General features: G+C 36.6%; 7 protein-coding genes and 1 non-coding gene across 9 annotated transcripts; 7 read left to right on the top strand and 1 right to left on the bottom strand.

The window, feature by feature from the left end:
- Positions 1 to 530: 530 nt before the first annotated feature.
- Positions 531 to 3,940, top strand: F41C6.7 (ZT_dimer domain-containing protein; the record flags this gene model as incomplete). The annotated part of the gene is made up of 13 exons (NM_076763.3): positions 531 to 684; positions 1,082 to 1,146; positions 1,191 to 1,244; positions 1,295 to 1,360; positions 1,410 to 1,514; positions 1,559 to 1,618; positions 1,666 to 1,742; positions 1,812 to 1,898; positions 2,348 to 2,456; positions 2,498 to 2,629; positions 2,673 to 2,753; positions 2,799 to 2,903; positions 3,232 to 3,940. 13 exons carry the CDS (start codon positions 531 to 533, stop codon positions 3,313 to 3,315), a joined length of 1,179 nt encoding a protein of 392 aa, NP_509164.2. The 3' UTR covers positions 3,316 to 3,940.
- F41C6.6 (CNNM transmembrane domain-containing protein) lies at positions 3,913 to 4,870 on the top strand. The gene is made up of 2 exons (NM_076762.4): positions 3,913 to 4,327; positions 4,376 to 4,870. The coding sequence occupies exons 1-2, from the start codon at positions 4,237 to 4,239 to the stop codon at positions 4,519 to 4,521; spliced, it is 237 nt and encodes a 78-aa protein (NP_509163.1). The 5' UTR covers positions 3,913 to 4,236; the 3' UTR covers positions 4,522 to 4,870.
- Positions 4,871 to 8,271: 3,401 nt separating this feature from the next.
- Positions 8,272 to 10,677, top strand: col-173 (Nematode cuticle collagen N-terminal domain-containing protein). Its single transcript, NM_076761.6, has 5 exons — positions 8,272 to 8,346; positions 8,401 to 8,513; positions 9,616 to 9,814; positions 9,861 to 10,150; positions 10,198 to 10,677. Exons 1-5 carry the CDS (start codon positions 8,274 to 8,276, stop codon positions 10,498 to 10,500), a joined length of 978 nt encoding a protein of 325 aa, NP_509162.1. The 5' UTR covers positions 8,272 to 8,273; the 3' UTR covers positions 10,501 to 10,677.
- A 307-nt stretch (positions 10,678 to 10,984) lies between these two features.
- On the top strand, positions 10,985 to 12,449 carry F41C6.4 (the record flags this gene model as incomplete). 2 transcript variants are annotated; one of them, NM_001136458.6, is made up of 4 exons in its annotated part: positions 10,993 to 11,072; positions 11,115 to 11,348; positions 11,391 to 12,102; positions 12,151 to 12,449. In NM_001136458.6, the coding sequence occupies 4 exons, from the start codon at positions 10,993 to 10,995 to the stop codon at positions 12,304 to 12,306; spliced, it is 1,182 nt and encodes a 393-aa protein (NP_001129930.1). The 2 variants fall into 2 exon arrangements, with proteins under 2 accessions (NP_509161.2, NP_001129930.1); NM_076760.5 differs by lacking the exon at positions 12,151 to 12,449 and having other exon boundaries at positions 10,985 to 11,072; positions 11,391 to 12,135.
- A 4,589-nt stretch (positions 12,450 to 17,038) lies between these two features.
- On the top strand, positions 17,039 to 17,176 carry C53B7.6 (uncharacterized protein; the record flags this gene model as incomplete). Its single annotated transcript, NM_001381013.1, has 1 exon — positions 17,039 to 17,176. The coding sequence occupies one exon, from the start codon at positions 17,039 to 17,041 to the stop codon at positions 17,174 to 17,176; it is 138 nt and encodes a 45-aa protein (NP_001367685.1).
- Positions 17,177 to 17,799: 623 nt separating this feature from the next.
- On the bottom strand, positions 17,800 to 17,870 carry C53B7.8. The gene has a single exon (NR_003486.1). It is a non-coding gene; the product is annotated as a small nucleolar RNA C53B7.8 (small nucleolar RNA).
- Positions 17,871 to 19,868: 1,998 nt separating this feature from the next.
- On the top strand, positions 19,869 to 21,493 carry odr-10 (Serpentine receptor class r-10). The gene is made up of 8 exons (NM_076756.5): positions 19,869 to 20,067; positions 20,115 to 20,278; positions 20,525 to 20,659; positions 20,702 to 20,768; positions 20,811 to 20,885; positions 20,930 to 21,055; positions 21,100 to 21,277; positions 21,327 to 21,493. The coding sequence occupies exons 1-8, from the start codon at positions 19,873 to 19,875 to the stop codon at positions 21,404 to 21,406; spliced, it is 1,020 nt and encodes a 339-aa protein (NP_509157.1). The 5' UTR covers positions 19,869 to 19,872; the 3' UTR covers positions 21,407 to 21,493.
- An 890-nt stretch (positions 21,494 to 22,383) lies between these two features.
- nep-4 (Peptidase M13 C-terminal domain-containing protein) lies at positions 22,384 to 24,861 on the top strand. Its single transcript, NM_076755.5, has 9 exons — positions 22,384 to 22,479; positions 22,525 to 22,658; positions 22,729 to 22,817; positions 23,280 to 23,435; positions 23,480 to 23,806; positions 24,059 to 24,214; positions 24,267 to 24,380; positions 24,424 to 24,495; positions 24,539 to 24,861. The coding sequence occupies exons 1-9, from the start codon at positions 22,394 to 22,396 to the stop codon at positions 24,716 to 24,718; spliced, it is 1,314 nt and encodes a 437-aa protein (NP_509156.2). The 5' UTR covers positions 22,384 to 22,393; the 3' UTR covers positions 24,719 to 24,861.
- The last annotated feature ends 21 nt before the right edge of the window (positions 24,862 to 24,882 follow it).

The raw sequence follows: 24,882 nt of genomic DNA, 5'->3' as shown, positions 1-24,882 counted from the left end.
TTTACTTTCCTAATACGCCTTGTTACCGTTTATTTTCCTCGCATACTAATGTATTTAGAGATAGCATCGAAAACAATCGATTGAGTTGTTTCGCCTCTTATCATCAACATACTCTACTTTTAGAGCATTTGTTCTCTTTATGTGTTTGATATAATAGAGTTATTTTTTTTCTAATTTTACGACCTCATTGTCAAAAGTTTATAACTTTGTCCCCGTGAGTGATTTTTTTCTGAATTCTGAAATTTGAAAACTGGCGCCATTTTTCTTCTTTGAATTATCAGTTGTTCACTGTAATTTTGTTATCAAAAAAACTAAATTAAATTATGAAGAACTGAACAATTTACAGATAAGGCGGGGAAATGGTACTTCAAGGTTTTCAGAACCTTTTTAACTATCAACTTATTTTATGATTAGTGTAAATGTGATTCTACCAAGGAACATAAAATTTAGTCTTTAAAAGCTTGTTGCATCTATATATTATTTTAAAATAGAAAACCATTAACTATGAATTGGTTATGAATTCTCTATAAATGAATGGGCAAATCAAGTTTTTTTGGCTTTTCAAAAATTCTCAAACTTTTTTATTCACACTCAGAAATTCAGAAAAAGTCAGTATTCTCAATAATAATTTTGGAAGTCGGTCAACATTTTATTCTCTACAATTTTTATACTACGTTTTTTCACGTACGTTTTAATTATTTCTGGTTAAACATAATACGAGTTCCTCCCTGAAACAACCCTCGAAATTTCTCAAAAAATTCTTTTTTTTTTTGAAAATTCGGCAATAAAACTTTGGCTGAAATATTTTTAAAATATGAACATTTGTTATATGTTTAATTTAAATATTTCGTCAAATTAAATTTAGGCTAAATCCTTGTTAACACAACTTTACAACCATTCGATTTTCCATAAATTAAAATAAATCAGATATTTTTTGATTTTTAGAAAATGCTAAAAATATTTGAAAAGTTTAAAAATGAAAACAAAACACAGTTTTTTCTTAAAACCTGGAAATACTTTGTTTTAAACATTAAATTGATAAACATAAATTTATTTTCAATTGATTTCCTTGACATTTCAGATAGAATGAGCGCATCTCAAAAACAAAAGGTCGTAAAAGTGCCGACTGTCAATTTGCCTCCACAGGTTGTAAATTTCCATGTTGACAACCGAATACTGTCATTTTTCAGTCTTCATCAAGGGCTCCGTCTACGTTAAACATTTTAAAAATGACAAACAAAAAGGTATGTACACTCTTTATTGGTTCTGTTTATTGAAACATTATTAATTTCAGGAGTTTGCTGAATATGCTATTATGATTATTGTCAACCTGGCAAATGTTGCGCTTGTGCTAATTAAAGTTTTCTCATAAAACTGTGAATTAATAGTTTTAATTTGATTTTTTTTAGAGCGTAGCAGCATATTTATCAAGCAGTTTTTCAATTGGAACATCTGCAATTGAAAGTTTTGGAGACGTTTTTGTCAGTTTTCTACTATTGGTACAACTGATTTTGGTAATAGGTGAAAGTAAATTTCTAGTTTACAAAAATTTTTCCAGGATAAAAGAGTAAAGAGAAGTGAGTATCCAAGAGGAAGATCGTCAGAGTCAACAACTAATGTAAGAGACAAAAGTGTTTTAAAGTTTAATTGTTTTTTAAATCACAGCTCACCGCTTCCGTGGTCATGATGACACTAGCTTTTGTCAACTTCATTCAAAGTTTTGACGCACTAATTACCGGAAAGTAGGTTTTCATAGAACATTAATGCACATTAATGCACATGCACATCACATCACAGCACATTAATTACAGCTTAAATCCTGAATTCGGAACTCCTCATATTATCGTCGTTATCGTCAACATTGTTGTGAAGCTGTTTTTGTTTTTTGTATGCCTTATGTAAGTTTTTCCAACTTTTTTATTAATTGAGTATGGGACCCGGTCTGGACATGGTTTTTGCGTCAAATGAAAAAAGTGACTATGATTTATTTATTTAAAAAACACCTAAATAAAAATATGCTGAAAGAAGATTTGAAAAAGTTACTAAAAACTGGATAAAACTGAAGAATGTCTGAAACTCTTCCGCGACGGAAGATTCAAAAATTCAGTACTGTTTAAAAATCGTATTTATGGTTAAAAAGCCGCAATTTTAGTTTTTGCGCTCAAAATGATCTCAAATGACCGAGTTTCGAACGAGACTTCTCAAAAAAAAAAAATGGTATGGGTTTTAAAATTCTAAGAAAAGTTCACCACAAAGACATAGTAAAAAATTCAGATCTTAGCCCCTTTGTGCCGCCAAGAAAATGTTCAGTAACGACAAACGCAGTATGTTAAAATTAAAATTTCAGTAAACGAGAGAACAACCAAATTCGGGTTTTGATGAGGGACCAGCTTACAGATGTATTGACAAACTCGATTGCTCTTGTTGCTGTGTGCATTGCCCATTCGTATTGGAAGGTATGTTTTTTGTCTGTGAAGAATGGCAAATGTTTCTTTAGGAATGCGATTTCATCGGTGCTTTTATAATTTTCTTACTAATCATAAGAAACTGGGCGCCAATTGTTTCCGAATCTTGGTTCAAACTTCAAGGCATTAAGGGAGATGATGAAATAAATGATAAAATTTCACAGGTTTTTACATTCACAAGTTTTTTTTACATCAAAAAATTTGAAGATAATTTCGAGTAACCAGTCCATGTTTACTGTGATAGTTGGATATATAACTTATCATGTTGGTAACAAAGCAATTGTAGAGGTAAACTATAATAACTGGAAAATGAGTGAATACATCAAATTGTAGATATATTGTGAAGTGGAAAACCAACAAAATCGAGAAGAAATTCAATCAAAATTCAGTGCGGACGAGGTATTGGCGGTTTATCTACTACCAGTGGAGGAGAGCAAGGTAGGAATCTTATTCAACAGAAAAAGTTTCAATGTAAACTACTACTACCCTTTTGTTAAAAATCAAAATTTGAGAAAACATTTGGAAGCTTTATCTTTGATAATTTATGTTATTGTTAAAAAATTAAATTTTGATTTGAAAATGTGCAACTGGCTTTATCTTTCTCTGTGTATACCTTTTTAACATTAAAGATGAGTAAAATAACTTTTCTTATGAATGAGCATGGTCAAAAATCTACTACTTATAACACAGGGTTTCTTACACAGAATTAGTAAGTATATTTACTTTCATATGTTGTTGTTGTTGACTTCAAAAAATTTAATTTCAGAACGTGCATTTGCTTTCTGTAAAACAACCTGACGTCGATTGCTCTAAAAATGCAGAATCCGTAGAACTTTTACAAAAAGTTTGATCTATTGTTCATGTTGTTTAATACTGAATCGCACTGCTTTATCTGTATTTTGAATCTACCGTATTTCCTCTATTAGTTAGGCACCTCTATTAGTTTTGCACCTCAATTAGTTTTGCATCCAAAATCACTAATCGAAAATTAGTTTTGCACCCTCTATTAGTTTTGCACCTCTAATAGTTTTGCACCACTTCATTTGTTCCCTAATTTTAAGAATTCAAAATTTGCATTAAAAATCGTTCTAATAATTAGAAGAACTCTTACAGACTTGGTATAAGAGGTCAAAACTGGCAAAATATGAGTACAACTCGTACAATTTTTGCGTATCAGTCGTAAAATTCGTCCATTTTGGTTCATAAGTTGTTATTGAAATTGATGATATTATGCCACAACTTAATGGAAAACGTGAGAAAAAACCTGTTCGAAAATTAGTTTTGCACCCTCTATTAGTTTTGCACCTTCATTAGTTTTGCATCAAATTAGGTGTCCGAAAATTAGTTTTGCATGCCTTACTAATAGAGGAAATACGGTAATCATTATTTTGACAGGTTTATATTTATATGTATTGATAAGTCTTTTGATAAGTCTTTTTTAACAAACCCTTAAAACTAAAGTAATGCTTTTCAATTCAAATATTGCAAAACAAAATCGTAGAATTTGATTTTCTATTTCCCATTACTGCCCTTTACTTCCCTTGGCACTTATTGGCAAAAATTTCATACAAATAATAATAGACCCATCGAAAAAAGGCAATCAATTCAACAATAAACCAGAAGCCACACCTATCAATGACAATTATCTGGTGTCCAACCCTCTTACCTGAAATGTCTTCCGACCATTCGTCCCATTTCGATTTCCGAGCCAAGTGAGCTCTACATAAAGTGAGCTCTCTCAATCTTTTGGGATATGAGGCGAAGGCTCGCTATGGCGATCCTTGGTTTCACTATCCCATTTCTAATGAACTGTGCACTCATCGGCTCCACGGCTCTCATGATGATCCACAACGAGGTAAAAAGTCAGTAGTTGATAACCTCATTTTAATTCCCAGACTGTTAATTTTCAGAGCCCTCTGTTCATAGTGGCATCAATCACGATGTCGCTGTGCGTGACACTGGTAGTCATCAAAGCAAGCTTCCATCTGATAACAGAGCTCGCGGGACCACTGGAAACCGGGCCGGCCCGACGTCAAACCACGCGAGATGCAAATAGAGATTCAGAAGAAATGATCCCAATGACAAGCCGACATTCAAGCATAACATCGACAATTCCAAGTCGGCCAATGTCTCCAATTCCACCATCAACTCCGCCACCACGATCTCCTGCACCTTGTACGCATTTGGCCCAATCTTAGCCGCAATGTGAATACTTATCTGATAATTGACACGTTTTGTCTTTTTGTAAAATCTATTTAACTTTCTTTCTAGTCTTCTTCATACTTTTTTCGAGCGGTATGACTTGCATATTTGACTCAACTTTTACCATTGCCCGTCCCACGAGGGAACATTTTAAAAAACGTAATTTTCAACATTCAACACGAATTCGAACTTTGGAACACAGTCGCCTACTTTCTTAATAAAATTTTGGATCAGATCACTCTTTGCCAAGATTCTAAAAAAAATTTTAATATACAGCACAACTGTAAATAACGCATCAAATTTATGTTTGTGTATTAAAGACGTAAAAGAATTTTGTGTTTTTTGCTTTAATTGATTCAAAATGTCTCCAAACAACCGAATTTTACAGGAAGACACTCTGAAGATGTAAGTAAATCTTTGAAAAAAAAGTTAAAATAAATTTTGAAATGTTAACAAATTTTCCTTGTTGTGGCGGGTTAGTTAAAATTTAATTATTGCCTTGATTTGCATATTTGGAGGGTATTTTGGCTTTATATCTTCAAATTAGTTTTTTTTAGAAAATAAACATAGACCCATCAGAGAAAAACCCCAATTTCAAGTTTTCCTTATCAGATAATAAGTGAATAAAAACTAAATTCTGGTCTCTAGGACAAAGACAAGTTTAGTAGAATCGGTAGATTTCAGTTGGCTTCGACCCAATTTTTTCCGAAATTTAAAACCACCATATGAAACAATTGTGAACATGTTTGAGATGTCTAGTTTTTTTGCGTAAATGTGCATTTTGTAGGCTTAAATTTGCTTATGGTTTTGATCTGCGCGCGTACTGGTGTGTTTTTTTTAAATTTTAAACACTTCGAATTAATATTTTTTTTGTAAATACAAATGTTCTGTTTGTGAATAAAAATTACGTTTAGTATAAACGCAAAGAAAAACAAAATTGTTTAAATTGTCGCTCCGTGGATTTTTTGTTGTAAACAAAAAAAAATCCAAATAGAAGCGTAGTCTCTTGTTTGAAATAATGACGTAATTTATATTCAAAGCATTACAATTTCATCTGTATCTCGTTTTTTTTGCATTTTTGAATTAACTTTTTTGTACTCATCAAAATTCGTTTGTGCTTTCCATATATTTTCATAAAAATTACTCTTTAGAACGGAATAAGTGAACGTCAACCTTGAAAAACTACATGATATCCTTGGTGTCTCTTCGAAAAAGTGAAACGAGAAACGGAAGAAATCGTCATTCTAAAACTAATTTCATGTCCGCAACTAATTGAGTATCCACCACCTGTTGATTCTGACTTTGAAAATGAAATTGAAACAGATGACGATGAAGGCAATTGTGTCATAGTGGAACTTCCTGACACTCCTCTAAATGACAGTGACGTTTGAATATCACGAGGCGTCAAAAAGAGTGTTGCTTGTGAACAGGAAATGCCACCAGGAGGAATTTTCGATCGAAAAACAATCTTATCAACTACCAAATGTAGATATATACAAATATCCAAAGGATAATTTCATTATATTGTTAACTAACACAGTTTGATATTCCGAATAACCTGATATAGTGTAACAAATATCCAATTGGCGGCTTTTCATAGGGCATCAAAGAGGCAACAAGGGGTGTGGATCGTGTTTTTTCAGCAGCTTGCAGTGAACGGTGGATATATCTAGTAATGCAATTTCATGGTCTTTTATCATTTCTTAGACATTCTTTCTCCCAATTCATATATTTTTATAGAATCTCTAATTGATATTCGACATTGAAAAAGGGTCTAGGCGTATCATCTTAAAATTTTTTTTTCCAACGTTTTAATCTAAGTTTCACTCCCGTACAGACCCGTACAGAGTGATTTTTCACAAATCCTTCCTCCCACTGACGTTTTCCCACAAAGATTCGGCAGAGGTATACAATTTATCAATGATTTTAGGTTTCCAAGAAAATCTTAGATATAGCTCCATTAGACCGAAAAATTGCGGAAAGATACTGTCTAAAAGACTGGAAGAACACCTGTAAAGATAGTCATCGGCTTCCCGAGAAGCATCCAGCTAATGGATTTCACGCTCGTGGTCATCATCATCTCTATCTCTTCTTCCCGTTCTCTACCATTCTACAAATGTTTCTTTTTTGTGTCTTCTCTCTTGTTCAGTACTAGGCGGCTTCTTTGATGACTTGAAAATGACATTCGGAAGGTATAAAACGGCAAAGTGTGATGAGATTATTCCTTTTCTGTTTTCTGGATTTTCGGTTTATATTTTTATATTGTAACTACTCTGCAAAGCAAAAAAAAAACGCGTTGATTACATCATTCTGTTTTTTGTTCATAGATGCAGTAACGATTATTTTGTTTGACTTAAATAGGCCAAAACTCCAGCGACCAAACTTCAAAATGAGAATTTTTAACAAAAAACTAAAAATTACCTAGATGAAAAGCATATCGACCTGAAATGTACCTGAATTAACAAATTGCTGTAAGATAAACTACCATAAACTACCAATATATTGTAATGGTTGGTAGTTTATTAAAAACTGATTTCGGACAAGTTTGGCAAAGGTAAGTTGTCAATTGTTTAGATGAGAGCTTAGCCGTCAAAAACTCCACCAGAAACAAATTCTAGATGAGAGTGTTTCAGATATGCTTTTATAGGCTTTGGGTGCAAGAAGTTATCAAGACTGAAATTAAACTTTTAAGTCTGAAATTAACCTAAATCTATGTGAATTTGAAAAATAGCTTTGACAAGGACAAATTTAAAACAAAAGCAGGTACATTTGACTGTTTTCTGAATTTTCGAATTGCTATGAACTATTTGAAAAATCTAAGAAGACTCTCATAACGAAATTCAGGTTTCTAGAGCAGTAGAAATTATAAACCTAACAAAAAATGGTTCATTGTCGACTATTAAAACGTTATTTGTGTAGTTGACCTCCCTAGTAGATCATTTGGTCAGTTCAAAACTTGATTATACGCTTCAAGATGTCTTAAGTCTTGACACCCTTCGCACTTCCTTTTATTTTTACAAAAGTGTCTATTTAGGCGTGTCTGTCTTCACAATTTCCTTTCCCATCTTCAAATTCCCTTTCGATCCGAACTTTTATTTACAGGAAAAACCATATTTAGTTCACGAACCATTGACTTTTGGATTATCGGGAAAAAAGTGAGTTTCCAAGACCTTTTCCCAACATAGTCAGACCTTTTGTATAGTAGTAAACGTTTACCTGTCGTTTCAGTTTTCTGATTTCGATTTCTGGTCTAGGTTTGCGTTCGTTTTGGCGCGATGTTTGTTTGAAACATTTCCACCCAAAAAGTCGTGCCAATATCTTTTTGATGAGCGCGAGGTGGTGGTGGCGGGCCACCCCAACGAACGTCAATCGGAGGATCAACCGGTATCCGTCACTACCCCCATCGTCTCTTTTCCCGCCTCTTTCTCTTTTCACCGAATACACGCGCATTTGTCCTAGCAAAGGTCCCCCCGCAAAACCATCACAAGCTTTTCCCTTTTTCTTCGGGTTTTTTCCTATCTACACATTTTACCTTTTATCTTTTTGTCTCGCCCTTTTTACGACATTGTTCCGTTCAAATCTTTCAAACCATTGACTATTCCAGACATGGAGTTAGATCCGAAAGAGGAAGCAGCTCTACGGGCAGAAGCCGAACGTCTCCGACGGATGGCTGTCATCGGTGAGACCCCAGTGTCCGGGAATAGTTTTGATTAAAAAAGTACAAGTCATCCAGGTGTCGCACTTTCCATCGGCGCAGCAATTGTTTGTGTGATGACAGTTCCTTTCGTGTACAACTATGTCCAACGGGTCGAGACAGTTCTTCAAAACGAGGCAGATTTTTGCAGGGTTGGTTTTCAAAGTTTTTTTTTTAATATTGAATAAAACAATATTATCAAGCAAGCGAAAGTGATCTTTTTTTTTCGAAAACCGAACAAAATAAAGAGAACAAAATAATAAAAAATTAGCATTGCGTAAGAGACATTAGCCCTCGTTAAGTGAATCACCTGGTCTGCACTATTATAACCCAACTACACATCAGTTCCTAAAAAGGTGGTGTGTAGTACGTAAGAGAATAAAATAAAACTTTTATTTGTCTTCGACTAGTGAAAAGTTCGATTTAAAAACAAGAGTACTGATTCAAAAACGTTTTTCAGTTTTGGTCTGAAAACCGATTTCAAACAACTAGAAAATAAATATGAAAAAGTGAGTGGTCTAGTTCAATTTTTGATCTGATTATCTGTTGAATTGTTTAATTGAATAAAGGCGGTTTAGAGGACATCCAAGAATTACATTTCAAGCTATTCTCATTTAATGGTTGAGTAGCGCCAGTAGAGAAATTATTAAAGATCAGTCATATGATGCCAAGATGATGAAACATTGTAGGAGCTCGAACGTGTGACACTATAGTTTTCTTTTTAAAAAAATACAAAAACTCAATGAACACAGCTATTATCCCATGAGGATCTAGGTTATTTGACATTCCATTTTTTTTTGTCAATTTATTAGTTTCTTTCGTAAATTTCACGTTAGCCACCCACTTTTCTCTTATCGTCTATTGGATCCATTGCCAATCGCATCATCAACATCCTTATCATCATCCTAGCATAATCATTCGCGCAATCTTTATCACTTCCTGACGTGATCCATCTATTCCAATAGGCTTGTGAAAAGCATGCCATGCGGCCTTCCCACCCATATATCGCAGTTTTCTCGCAATCAAAAAAGAAAAAGAACAATGATAATCAGAACGTTTTGCCTCCTGGCTTGTCATTTATCACCTCCCACCTATAGTCTCCCACATCCACAATATACAAGAAAAACGGTAGACTGGTTTCGGATAACACGACGGGTGGCTTCTACAAGGTGTCCTTTTTAGAATTGATATACAATATTTTTTTGCTGAATGCGGTTCTATGAAGCAAAACACAAAAAAAAAGACAATTTTCAGGCAAAACGAGACTCTGTTTTAAAAGAGTTGACAAGAACACAAAAGCGAGCTGGGCTGAGATTAAAGAGAGAAGATACTTATAGTGGATACTCAGCAAGTTATGGAACTTATGACTCTGTTCCAGTTATGCATTACAAGAGCCCTGAAGTCACTGAACACAAAGAAGAACGTATTGAGAAGAAAGATGACTTCCAGCAATGTAAGATTGACCACTTCTCCAAGTTAACCAAATTTCGCGTTTGCAGGCTGTGGATGCGGATTTGGGTCACCTGGAGAGCCGGGATCCCCAGGTCAAGACGGTCATGACGGAGTGGACGGTAGACCTGGTTCAGATGGAAACCCAGGTGCAGACATGCATCTTGATGACACTTACAACATGGCTGATCAATTTTGCTTTGAATGCCTTCCAGCCCCTACAGGACCTCCTGGACCACCAGGTCTCAAGGGAATGCCTGGTATACCTGGAAATCAAGGAGAGGATGCTGGTCCAGGAAGACAAGGAATGCCAGGTCCAACAGGGCCACCTGGCCCAAGGGTGAGTCACAGAGTATCTATAATAACATTGTTAAAAATAAAATTTAGGGACCACCTGGAGAAACTGGAGATGAAGGAGAAGGCGGTCCAGATGGAATTCCAATGGAGAAAAAATCACCTCCAGGCCCACGTGGACCACCAGGACCGGCTGGACCAGATGGACCACAAGGACCAGAAGGAAGATCTGGAAAGCAGGGACCACCGGGACCAACAGGTCAGGAAGGAGAAGAGGGTGTCATTGGAGAGCCAGGAAAACCGGGAGAACCAGGAAAATCAGGAGCAGCTGGAGCTCGAGGACCTGCTGGACCTTGCAACCACTGTCCAAATCCCAGAACTGCACCGGGATATTAAGATTTTATCAAAATCATTTCTGTACATTTGTTTTCACCAAACCTCGATCACTTTTCAATTTTATCGCCACGGCTCAACTAACCAAGATGGTGCCTTAATTTATTGTCTTTCAACATTGTTTATAAATAAGTTGTTATTTCTACCTCCTTTAATTTAAAATTTGATAATATGATATATAGGTAAGGGAAAATTAAAAATTAAAACAGTTATAAGATTCAAATTTACCAAGGTTTCTAGAGACACTGGCTTGCAACCAACATAAGACATTTGCCACATGAATGCACATTTCAGAAGATTCTGAAAGGATAAAACATTTTTTGTTGTTTTGTGTGTGTGTTTTTTTTTGTTAAGAATGAAAGGAAAAATCAAGGTACTGAACCTCTTTGTGAAAATTCTAAAAGTAACTGTTCAAAAGGTTTTTAGTTCGAATGGTTATTTGTTTGGAATAAACTATTTAAGACTAGTACATCGTTCAGGTGATGTCGTGGAACCATGGTTCTGAAAAGTGTTTTATTTTTCTATCTGATAATCAATTCGACATGCGCATACGATTTTTTTCGAGATGCAATAAAGTAGGTTTTTCTACATACCTTTTCAAAAATCTATTTCTTCAGCTTAATCGATCAGTCGTCGGATCCGTGTGACGATTTTTACAGACACGCATGTCCCGTCGGCGACTATGATTTTTTAGTTCTCATGAAATATGCTCCCATATTTAAAGAATTGGAGACTAGCCAAGAAGAGAGTGCCTGGGAAAATTTGAAAATAGAGGAAGCTTTGAACAATATTAAACCTGGAGAGATTGAGAATGAAATATCCGCTTATTTCGAACGAGTTTTTCTGGACATGTGAGTTTGTTACTAACTTAATTCAAAAACCGCAATTTTTAGGTGTCAAAACAATGATCCTGCAATGACCACATTTCTTCTCCGAACACAGCAAATGTTATCTCATGAAATGTCCACAAAATGTCGGGCTGAAAACTGCTTGCTACGTCTTGGAGGAGATTCTAACTGCACAAGAGCAGCCAATGATTTTAAGTCACGCGTCGCCAAGAAAACTGATTCATCTCACTATCAGGAATATGTTTTGAAATTGAGAGAAAACATTGCGGGATGGAAAAACAAAACCAGAGCCGTAAATATCCTTTTGGATGGCAACTTCAAAGTCGGAGTTGATAATATTAACAGTTTCTTGATGAATATGGTTGATGTGCTTTTGCAATGGATTCAGGTGTATAAATATATTGCCAAAAATCCGTTTGAATTGATTTTGCAGGAAACACCTTGGGTTAATGATCAGAAAATTAACAGAGCGCTTGAAGCAGTTGCAAGGGACTTATTCGTGATTGATGAATATGGAATTCAACTGAGAGAGAATATAGATGCGCTTATGAAAACCGAGCAAGACTTTTTGAAATGCTCTGCGGATTTTTCAGGAAAACATGACTTGTTTTGTTCAATATATAGTTACCATTTTATGTTTAATGGTAGAACAACAACTGTTCTTCATTTCGGCTACGATGCAACAAATAGACATCCATATATTTATTTTGGTATGCCTTTCATCGCACGTGCCGCGAATTCAGAAATGGCTGCTAATGTGAGCGTGTTTTTAAATTTATCATTGAATTAATTTTGTTTCTAATAGCTCGGACTGGCCGGTTACGTTGTTGGACACGAATTAAGCCATTCTCTTATCGAAAATCCATCTAAATCTTATCTTCTTCCATATTCTTCGGCGGAAGCAATCAACTGTATACAAACTCAGTACAATAATACATGCGCTGAATTTAAAGAGGTTTGATGGGACATTATAATATTCATTTGAAATGTATTATGTTATCTGAAATGACACATTACATTAATTTGAAAAATAGATGGCCATTTCACAATTGGTCTGCAGGGACCTCTAAATCATCTCGATTTTCTTAGAATAAACTGTAATCGACTTACTTGTGCCCGTGTTCAGACTGGTATTGATTTATGAGTCAATTATGAAAAATTAATGCATATTATAAAATTTTCTCGTAAATTACTGGGGTTTTGATATTTCTACCACAAACCTCTACCGGGCAATTCGAACTCTTGTGAGGCAAAAGAAAAGTCGATCAAACTTCGAATTATAGACGAAGCTCAATCTAGTGAGATCTTACGGTTGGAGAATATTCCGTCTAACGTCCAACGGCACGTACTGGGATCCTCATCTCAAAACAAACGTGGCTGCAAATAAAGATTATTAAGGCGAAAATGTAAACTGGTTCCGTGAACCAAATCCGTAATTTTTTCCTTTCCATTTAAACATGAAAAAGCTTCCTGGTACCACCAAAAACAGGCACAAGGGTCGACCTGCGTATGTAGTAGACCGACACCGACTGCCCGCTCTGGTCATACATGTCGGAAACTATGAACTCACCTGCTGAACAGCGACTTACCGTTTAAAAGCGACATATTCAGAATATGACAGACGGCCTCATGGGGGAAAACATAGCGTACGTGCTTCGCACTTTGGAATAGTAGAAATGTGGGGCGGGAGGGTGGGAAACCAACACGTAGAATGATGACAATCCGCCGGTGCGCCGAGGAAAGATTTCGTCGCGTCGGGACCCATCGCTCACTAAAGTCGATGCGCCTTTAAGCTGGCGCTACGATATTCGCTCCGCTTTCTCGGGGAAAACATAAAATTCTAGTTTCGCTTCGCTCTCCGAGAATTAGTTTTCCCCGATCAAACTCCGCTCTAAAATGTTAAACTCGCGTTATATGGTATTACGGGTTTATTGTTTGGGATTTAGTGTGGTATAGGGTAGAACAAGCAAAGCCGGGGGCTAAAGATGTAAAAGACTTAGTGTCTCGTCCATCCGATTGGTGAAAAACCGATATGTCCACCACATAAATTTCTAACCAGATAACAGCCCTTCAATACCCATCTCAGTAAAACACTGATCGTTACCCAGTAGAAACCTGTGCAGTAGAAATAATTCCCATTAAAGGCGGGCCACAATCTGTCTGAAACTGTCGTAAAGTATCCATACTAGAGCCAATCGTCTCGGGCTACTTCGACTCACACCTGAATAAGTCCTGACAAGGAGAATAGCTAATTGGAAAACAAATTACTCAACAACCTGCGAGTATCCTCCCCAGTCTTGAGAAACTCTTACGAAACCTGAGTTACTCTTACATAGCCCTGCATATCTCTTACGTAATGGTAGGTGACGGAATATGATTCGACATTAAAATACCTGGGAATCGCGTGAGCAACGAAAGCGATGAAATATAGAGCTAATTTTACGTATACCGGACCAATCGATCGCCGTATATAAAAGCCGAGCCTTGATGTAGCAGACGACGAATAGCCGTCTTTGTGCGTAAACTCGATATAACGTTAGGTCGTCCGTCTATCAAAAAAGGATAAACACTGAAAACAGAATGAATAGCGCCGGAATTCCACTCCGTTCCTGTCTAACCATCTACATAAACTGCAGCGATTGCTTCGTAAACTTGCGCAACTCATACGTAATCTGCGTCGTCGATAGCGTGAGAAGAAAAAAGGTTGAACCGGATGTCATGAAAATCGAAAAAGTGGGCGATAAAGTCTACACGGAATACACAGCTACGCAATTGCAAAACGCGCGGCATAACTAAAGAAAAATCCTCTCCTTATACGCTTCATCTTGAAATACCTGACGACGATTAACCCGGAGCTCGGTAAGATAGAAATATCGGATCTTCTGGCTATTTGTGCAAATACAAGGTTTTCCGAGGATCCAATTGGAAATCGGACTCCCAGTATGGTCTAGTGCCACTCTAACGTAGACCTGATCCACTCTTGCGTAGACCTGCGTGAATCCTTCGTAGACTTGCGCTACTCCTTCGAGGACCTGGACGTCTTCTTTGTAGGCTTGCTCTACTCTTCCGTAGACTTGAGCCAATCCTACTTAAAACGGTAGTAGAAGATGAAGCAGAAAAGAAGAACGGGATACCTTGAAAATCCGACTAAAAACGGAAATCATTGAGACTCACGGAGTCGACTCGTACTCATAAACACTCAGACCTGGCTCGACCGGTCAAAAGAAATGCGATGGAAACGCAAGACAATATATCTCACCCGACGAAAGATGTCGCATTAAACTGATAAGAAGGCCTGCCGGGGCCTGAAATCGTACTTTCGCGATAAAGAATTGCTCTTTCTGCGATGTGAACTCCGGCAACGTGGTAACCACAATGAAAAACATACATAAAATTCGGGTCGCCCGTTTAATGCGACATCTTTCGTCGGGTGAGATATATTGTCTTGCGTTTCCATCGCATTTCTTTTGACCGGTCGAGCCAGGTCTGAGTGTTTATGAGTACGAGTCGACTCCGTGAGTCTCAATGATTTCCGTTTTTAGTCGGATTTTCAAGGTATCCCGTTCTTCTTTTCTGCTTCATCTTCTACTACCGTTTTAAGTAGGATTGGCTCAAGTCTACGGAAGAGTAGAGCAAGCCTACAAAGAAGACGTCCAGGTCCTCGAAGGAGTAGCGCAAGTCTACGAAGGATTCACGCAGGTCTACGCAAGAGTGGATCAGGTCTACGTTAGAGTGGCACTAGACCATACTGGGAGTCCGATTTCCAATTGGATCCTCGGAAAACCTTGTATTTGCACAAATAGCCAGAAGATCCGATATTTCTATCTTACCGAGCTCCGGGTTAATCGTCGTCAGGTATTTCAAGATGAAGCGTATAAGGAGAGGATTTTTCTTTAGTTATGCCGCGCGTTTTGCAATTGCGTAGCTGTGTATTCCGTGTAGACTTTATCGCCCACTTTTTCGATTTTCATGACATCCGGTTCAACCTTTTTTCTTCTCACGCTATCGACGACGCAGATTACGTATGAGTTGCGCAAGTTTACGAAGCAATCGCTGCAGTTTATGTAGATGGTTAGACAGGAACGGAGTGGAATTCCGGCGCTATTCATTCTGTTTTCAGTGTTTATCCTTTTGTAGATAGACGGACGACCTAACGTTATATCGAGTTTACGCACAAAGACGGCTATTCGTCGTCTGCTACATCAAGGCTCGGCTTTTATATACGGAGATCGATTGGTCCGGTATACGTAAAATTAGCTCTATATTTCATCGCTTTCGTTGCTCACGCGATTCCCAGGTATTTTAATGTCGAATCATATTCCGTCACCTACCATTACGTAAGAGATATGCAGGGCTATGTAAGAGTAACTCAGGTTTCGTAAGAGTTTTCTCAAGACTGGGGAGGATACTCGCAGGTTGTTGAGTAATTTGTTTTCCAATTAGCTATTCTCCTTGTCAGGACTTATTCAGGTGTGAGTCGAAGTAGCCCGAGACGATTGGCTCTAGTATGGATACTTTACGACAGTTTCAGACAGATTGTGGCCCGCCTTTAATGGGAATTATTTCTACTGCACAGGTTTCTACTGGGTAACGATCAGTGTTTTACTGAGATGGGTATTGAAGGGCTGTTATCTGGTTAGAAATTTATGTGGTGGACATATCGGTTTTTCACCAATCGGATGGACGAGACACTAAGTCTTTTACATCTTTAGCCCCCGGCTTTGCTTGTTCTACCCTATACCACACTAAATCCCAAACAATAAACCCGTAATACCATATAACGCGAGTTTAACATTTTAGAGCGGAGTTTGATCGGGAAAACTAATTCTCGGAGAGCGAAGCGAAACTAGAATTTTATGTTTTCCCCGAGAAAGCGGAGCGAATATCGTAGCGCCAGCTTAAAGGCGCATCGACTTTAGTGAGCGATGGGTCCCGACGCGACGAAATCTTTCCTCGGCGCACCGGCGGATTGTCATCATTCTACGTGTTGGTTTCCCACCCTCCCGCCCCACATTTCTACTATTCCAAAGTGCGAAGCACGTACGCTATGTTTTCCCCCATGAGGCCGTCTGTCATATTCTGAATATGTCGCTTTTAAACGGTAAGTCGCTGTTCAGCAGGTGAGTTCATAGTTTCCGACATGTATGACCAGAGCGGGCAGTCGGTGTCGGTCTACTACATACGCAGGTCGACCCTTGTGCCTGTTTTTGGTGGTACCAGGAAGCTTTTTCATGTTTAAATGGAAAGGAAAAAATTACGGATTTGGTTCACGGAACCAGTTTACATTTTCGCCTTAATGATCTTTATTTGCAGCCACGTTTGTTTTGAGATGAGGATCCCAGTACGTGCCGTTGGACGTTAGACGGAATATTCTCCAACCGTAAGATCTCACTAGATTGAGCTTCGTCTATAATTCGAAGTTTGATCGACTTTTCTTTTGCCTCACAAGAGTTCGAATTGCCCGGTAGAGGTTTGTGGTAGAAATATCAAAACCCCAGTAATTTACGAGAAAATTTTATAATATGCATTAATTTTTCATAATTGACTCATAAATCAATACCAGTCTGAACACGGGCTCAAGTAAGTCGATTACAGTTTATTCTAAGAAAATCGAGATGATTTAGAGGTCCCTGCAGACCAATTGTGAAATGGCCATCTATTTTTCAAATTAATGTAATGTGTCATTTCAGATTATGTATTATATTGCTTCAGCCGACAGTCAACAGAGTCAACGAGGCAGATCACAGGCCGAAGCCCCAGAGTTCTTGACAGAGAAGTGCCCATTCGTTGGAGTGAAGAGCACCCTCGAGCAAGTCGGGACGCCGAGATGACATCGTTTCTCCGGACCCATGGAAGAGAAGAAAAGACGAAGTTTTAGGAACATTGCTCGAAACCGCTCGGTCCGTAAACGACGAAGCCTATTCGTTGCAGTGCTGACGGTAGCAGGGAAGTTGTTTACATAAAATATTAAGAACCGTTAAATTATTTAATAGACACAGTAATTCGGTTCATAGTTTTCAGTTTTCCCCCACGTCAGACACCATCGATCAGTCACCATGTGCCATCGCCGAGCGGACTCAGGCCGTACAATACGAGGAACACACCATACGAGGAACGATCGGACCGTCTACGATACTACTCGGATATATTAATTACCCGTTTTGAAATCTTCGAGGCCCGTTTATCAAATTCTAATTTGGGCGCCACGCGCCCAAATCCCCATTATTTATCACATTTATCACGTCCTATACCACACTAAATCCCAAACAATAAACCCGTAATACCATATAACGCGAGTTTAACATTTTAGAGCGGAGTTTGATCGGGGAAAACTAATTCTCGGAGAGCGAAGCGAAACTAGAATAACTTTTCTTAACCAATACATATTCTACTGTCTATTAATGTGTTTTCTATAGTTTTATTTTCAATAACGTTTATGAAAAAAGGAAAGACACTGTGTCAGTACTACTTTCGTTAAATCTTCACGGTTTGTGCAGATGTCCCTAACATGTTGTCGTCATACACAGGGAATTGAACCAGTGGGTGCCGGCACGCTAATCGAACGCGCTAACCGCAAGGCCACCAGTGTCAAGAGTTTATAATGCGAACCTTTTGTTCATATTCTTCGACACTTCAGTAGTCCCTTGAAAATTTCAATTAAAGGATATTAAGCAGTTTTTTGAAAGGTTGGGTAACTGTAATTTTTGTAAATACCTATACCAATGAATAAATGATGTTTCATTACAGAAAACCGCTAGATCTATACTTTCCAAGTATCAAGTACAGAATTACATCTGACAAGGGAAGTATTTCAACTTAATCCCGGACTTCTGAATGAAACCTATGTCATTTCGAAGAAGACTCTTTAAGTAGGTCCCTACAAAACAATTAGCGGCAGAGGAGCACTTTGACCTGGCAAAATATCGCTCTGAAAACTTTTCAGTGCATTTTTTCACAACTTTCAAGGCCCGTAGAATGGCTCCAAATGTGAATTTTTGTAGATTTTTGATAATTTCTAGGATGCTCAGGGGCCGGAGAGCACTCGGAATTTTTTTGGAATTTTTTAAACTTTTCGAAAAAATCTGAAATTTTTTGAATAAGTCCATGACAAAATTTTTCAGTGAATATAATTTTTTTTTTAAATTCAGAAAAGTTGTCAAAGTTATTTAATATCAAAATTGGGTGTTTTTACACAATGAAAAAATTTTTGAGATTTTTCGGAGTTGCAAAAACAAATTTTGGAAAAAATCGGCACCCGGAGTCGAACCCCAGACTTAAGAAATATTAATCAAACTCGCTAACCACTCGGTCATTCGATGACACTTTTTTTGTAAATGAAATAAATGACAAAAACCAGAAAACGTGACACTTTGATATCTACTTAAATATATAGGGACGTGCGAAATAGCATTGGAAAATGAGAGGACGCAGAGAAAAATTTTCAGAGCGACTTTTTTCCAGTTCAAAGTGCTCCTCTGCCGCTACATTTTTTGGAGGGGCCTACTTAAAGAAGGAGTATCGTCAATGGGAAAATTGTTTTAAAATGTAGTATTTGTACTCAAACTTTCAATTATCGCAAAAGAAAAACGGAAAAAATCCGTTAACATTCAGCATTTAGCCGTTGAAATCGACGAAAGTGGCTGAAAGTGGCTGAATTTGAATTTCGCGCGCAAATGAATCCTAGGCCACCACGCAACTTTTAGGCCATATTCGTAAACAAAATATTGATTTAAATGTAATTTTTCGAACTTTAATTCGCTTTTCTTTCTGGAAAAGTTCAAGAAAACTGGGAAGAAGAAATTGTATTGAGTATTTTTTCAAAGGACAATACCAAAACAAATAAAAATTCGAAAGATCGTCGTGGCCTAGGATTTCTGTAGTTAATTTTTAAAGATTTTTTCGACTTAAAATGCTGAATCTAAGCGGATTCTCCCGTTTTTGTTTTGTAATATTCTTAAGTTTGAGCACGAATACTACATTTTAAAACAATTTTCCCATTGACGATACTCCTTCTTTAAAGGGTCTTCTTCAAAATGGCATAGGTTTCATTCAGAAGTCCGGGATTATGTTGAAATGCTTCCCTTGTGAGTAGGCAGTAAATACATCCAATTTCACATAATCGAAGAGAGATCATTCATTTAGGATACATTGTGTTGTGATTCATGACATTTACTACAACACAACCAGCTGATGTGTGTGATTCAGGTTTTAATTGTAGCATCTTGTGATTGGAATAATAAATTCAATATATTTTCCCAATTCTGAATTTGTGGATACAAACGTATTATTTTTAACTGAATACCTCGTGAAATCAGATTTCAGATTTTGAAAACAATATATCTGACTATAAGTTGCGTATGTAGACAAATTCCAGGAAAATAATGGCTCAAACGACACGCCCCTGGCTTCAAGTTACTATAAAATAGGTTAGGAACAAAGCACATATAACCATGTATTCAGTTTAATTAATTTTTTGTTGGCGGTGGCATGAAATTCTCATAATTTCATTAAGATACCTTACAGCTCCATGTCGGGAGAATTGTGGATTACCCTAGTTGACACAGCGGACATTGTCGGCGTCACCCTCACCTTCTGTGTCAACATTGTTCTTCTCGGACTTCTGAAAACACGTGGAAAAAACTTGGGCACTTATAAATATCTCATGGCGTTTTTCTCAGTATTCTCGATTTTTTACGCCATCATCGAGTTCATATTACGACCTGTAGGCTAAACTGTTGAACTTGAAGTTAATAATGTATTAAATTTCAGATAATGCATATTGAGAACACCACTTTCTTTTTGATCTCAAGGAAAAGATTCAACTACTCCACCAAACTTGGAAAAATCAACTCTGCGTTTTACTGTGCTTGTTTTGCCACCAGTTTTGTTGTCTCAGGAGTTCACTTTGTTTATCGATATTTTGCAACTTGCAAGTAAGTACAATTGTAAAACGGGCTAAGTTTCGTATTTCTTTTGTTAGTATTGCTCTATTAGTACAGTATCCAATAGGAACAGCATTATAAATAAACTGCAAATGATCGGTTGAAAAAATGACTTGTGGAACCTTGCTGTAAAGGTGCAGCACTAATGTAGGATGCAAAACTTGTAGGGGTGGACTATTAGCTCTCTATTATTAGTATACATACTTTTAGATTAAAATACTATAACACCCTTCACAGACCGAATCTACTTCGTTTGTTCAACTTGCCAACTCTTCTACTTTGGCCACTTGGTTGCAGTGTACCCGTGACAATGTGGGCTAGTGTCTCATATTTTTTGTATCCAGATACCGAGTACACGGAAGCGGCTGTCACGTATGAGATCTATGAATTGTAGCTAGGAATTTTTTTTTTCAGCAATGTACTAAATAACCACTATAACTGGATCAAAAAGGAGAATGTATCGTACATTGCATACGTCTATGTAAGTTGATAACACGGAAACCATCAAACTAGATACTTTCAGTACCAATACGAAAACGGAGTAAGGCATATCTACCTCAAAAACTTGCTTGGATGCTTTGTTCATTACTTTGTCATGGTAAGCGGAGATGTTCCTAACATAGTTATTCAACAAGGTTTTAGTCGATGACGTTTGTTGTGATGTTCTACTGCGGATATGCCACGTGGAAAACTATGAATGAACACAAGGATGTATCTGATAGAACTCGAGCGCTACAGAAACAACTTTTCAAAGCTTTAGTTCTTCAGGTATCCCGATCTGAAACTAGAAACATGGTATAAGATGAATTCAGACACTCATCCCAACTATCTTCATGTACGCCCCAACTGGAGTCATGTTCATCGCACCGTTTTTTGACGTGAATTTGAATGCAAACGCCAATTTCATTGTGTTTTGCTCATTTCTGTACCCGGGACTCGATCCACTCATTCTGATTTTGATCATTCGTGATTTCCGAAGAACAATATTCAGTAAGAAGAAAACATATATATTACAAATTGACAAATTGCAAAATTTCAGATTTCTTGTGTGGAAAGAAAAACAGTGTTGATGAATCCCGCTCGACAACAAGAGCCAATTTGTCTCAAGTTCCGACGTGATGAATGTTTTTTGAAATACTGAGAATCGCACAATTGAGAAATTTTAATTTCATTGGACTTGTCATGAGAATGAAGTCATGTTATACAGTTTCAGGATTAAAAAGGATTAAAGGACGATCCGTTCTTCAAGTGCTATGCACTGCGGATCTGGGATTCAGGTACACTGCCTGGTGGTGATCCCTCTAAAAAAAACTTTTACTATATTTGGGCATTTTAGAACTAAAAGAGAAGTTAGAAGCAACTGACTTGTAGATAATGAAAAAGCTGAAAAAAGCTGAAAATCTATAAAAAGAGAACAAATTAGTCTGCTTTCGGTATGTTACCTGCTTATGATCTATGCTTGGCTCAATTTCTGAAAAGTAATCAGACTCTCAGTTTTTTTTTACTTCATCAAGTTGACTACAACATTTAAAAGTAACATGTTTGATGATGGTCGTTTTTATATTAAAAAAAAGGAATGAAGAGATATAGAAAATTATTTGAAAGTGGTAATAAAAATTGAAAACTTAATTTTGATGCTTTTGTGGTGTACAAATTCTCCAACGCTTTAAATGGAAGTTGTTATTATAAAAATGATATTAACTTTTAGGAGCTGTTAGTACTAGAAAGTAGAAACTAGAAAGCACTAGAAAATTTGGCTGATGATACCTTTTTTGTACTTGGCTTCTAAACCAAAATTAAAAAATTAAGAAAGAAACAACAAAATATTTTTAAAACATTCACCATTAAATTTTTGATTGGAACATGGAGCAATTGAACATTGTACGTACAATACAGTAATCTAAACATTTGAACACAAACATTAGGATAGCGGTTTCTTGAATTTGACAAAAGGTATGAGGAATTGAAAAAAAAAACATGAAAAACGTGAAAACTTTCCTTTGATGTCTTTGTTGAATCTTCATTTTCTAATTTTTTTCTATAGAAGTTGTTGTTACCAGAGTCCTATTTATTCGCAAATGTTGCCAGTTACTGTCTTTTTCCGAAATGTGGCTGATAATACTTTTTTGTTTTCTACCGACCCAAAATGCGTATGAACATCCGTTCGATTTTATTGAAAATGCGCTAGAGAAGTACACAATCAACAGTGGAAACCCGCAATATTTATATGTTTTCAGAATAGTGGACTGGAAATCAGATCCCTGTGATGATTTTTACCGTCATGCTTGTCCAGTTGGCAGCATTGAAGACATTATAAAAGTATCGATGCAACCTTTAAAAGATGCATTAAATCATTCGTGGAAGCAGAAAGGTAATAATATTTTTCCTGGCCTGGCGAAGAAGGTATGTACTTTCAAGTTGAATTGAGTTTTTGAGTTCAGGCCAACGAAACGAGGGAAAAGTCTATAATATCAACTTTCGAAGATCCCACATATGCTGCCACTTTTTTTGCAAATTATTATTTATCTATGTAAGTCTGGTATGAAATAAAAAACATGTACCAAGTGTGAGGATCTTGTAGAAACGAACCCTAACGTGAGAACAAGCTAAATGTTGAAGGGAAACTAGCTAATTCACGAATAAATTCAGTTTTCCAACAACTAATCAGTAATTACACTTTAGATGCAATTCCTCCTATCTTCCAACTCAGTTGTTCACTTCCAAGTTTGAGAAAATAATCACTAACTTGTACAAAGAAGAAACATTCAGTTTGTACAATTTGAAAAGTTTACGGTGTAGTATGACCACTGAGGACATAACAGTATTACTCACACAGTACTTTAATACGTCGTCGGAAAGTTTTGTGAGTGTTGCTATTTTTTATGAAACTTGTCAGATTGTTTTACAAATCTCTGTGGAACTTTATTTTGAAGCACAGAGCAATTTGTTTCTAATATTACATACAAAAAAAAACAAAAAAATAAGATTTCAGTATGACTATCAATATAGATTTATCAATTATGTCACTTTTTACGACGGAATGTTGCAACCATTATATTACCACGTTGAAGCAAATGTTACTGACGGAATTAACGAAATTCACCAAATGATGGAGGACATGGTAGAATTAGGGAATATTTGGCTTGAGGTAAACACTGAATGTGTGATTTTATACCAATTTAACATTTTTAGAAAACTCCGTGGGTTATTAACAATAACCTAACCGAGGAAATGAAGAATATTACAAATGCAATTAAAATGCCAGTGTCACTGACCAAATATACCAACTTTATTTACAATTTGCTATCTCCAATAGAAACTGATTTTCTGAATTGTGTTTCCGAATTTGAAGGAATTCAAAACAATACTCTATTTTGCTTATTTTATTCAGCGAAGATATTCGTACGCACACGTGGTAGCTATTTCATAGATGATAACGGCTACAATGCAGAAGGAACAATTTACTTTGGTTTTCCAAATTATTATCATACTACATATGGAAACTGGAGAGCATCAAAAGTAAGCCTAATACTTTTATGTTTTGTATCTTTTGTCTGTCAAATTTTTTGAACCATTCAAGCAATAAAAATACAAGTAGCGTACATTATTCTCTATTACTCTTGCAGTTTCTGCTAGTTTTCCACACTAACAAGCTAATCAAAAAATTAGTCTGCCTTTAATAGTATTGCCGTGTTTAAATGTCGGGCACATCTACAGCTTGATATAGACTTCCATGAAAGACTAATAGAGGAAATATGGACTATTTTTCAGCTGGGATACACAGGAACACGAGTAGGTCATGAAATCGGCCATACTTTCATTGAACACAGTATCAATCCTGACGGTCTTCCGTATTTTTCAAAGCCAGCTGAGGATTGCGTTCAGAATCAATATTTAAAGACTTGCAATGAATATTACGAAGGGGAAGTGAGTATTAAATAATTCAATTTTTCACCTGACATATTGTTTTTTGTTTAAGGTTCCTGATGCTTGCAATACTTCAGACTATACATTTGATGATAATGGTGCTGATGTTTTTGGTCTGCAACTTGCATATGCAATACTGGAGAGAGATTTGAGCGACCAATTGAGAGTGCGTTGTATCACTTTTCTTATTTTGCTATAAACAATTTAAGGAGCAAGCTGATGGTTTAAAAATCACAAACGAACAATTGTTGTTCTATTCATTTGCCTACAGATTTTGCAGGGTTAGTACATAAAATTAACATTTTTGACTGTCTGATAATTGAGGGATCAAAATCCAATACAACAGATGGCTCGCATTCGCATCACAATGTTCGAATTAATGCTGTTGCACAAATGCCAGGATTTCAGCAAGCATTTAATTGTGCAAGTGACTCAAGAATGATGAAGTCTGCAACAAAACAGTGCGTCATTTATGGTAACAATGCTCCGGAGACACGCAAATAGTTGAATGGAGATAGCTGACGTTCAGTTATTTATCGTTTCACTCTACATTTAGTTTTGATTCAAATTTTATTCGCTTGTTTTTAAATTTCATATAAATTTGTAGACACTTTTCATTATTCAAAAATAAAAGTCTTGCTAACACTCTTTGATAAATTGTTCGATAG

This window comes from Caenorhabditis elegans, chromosome X, assembly GCF_000002985.6.
Source record: "Caenorhabditis elegans chromosome X".
NCBI classification, from domain to species: Eukaryota; Metazoa; Nematoda; class Chromadorea; order Rhabditida; family Rhabditidae; genus Caenorhabditis; species Caenorhabditis elegans.
Note: the sequence above shows the minus strand (reverse complement) of the source record. Positions and strands in the feature narration are given on the sequence as shown.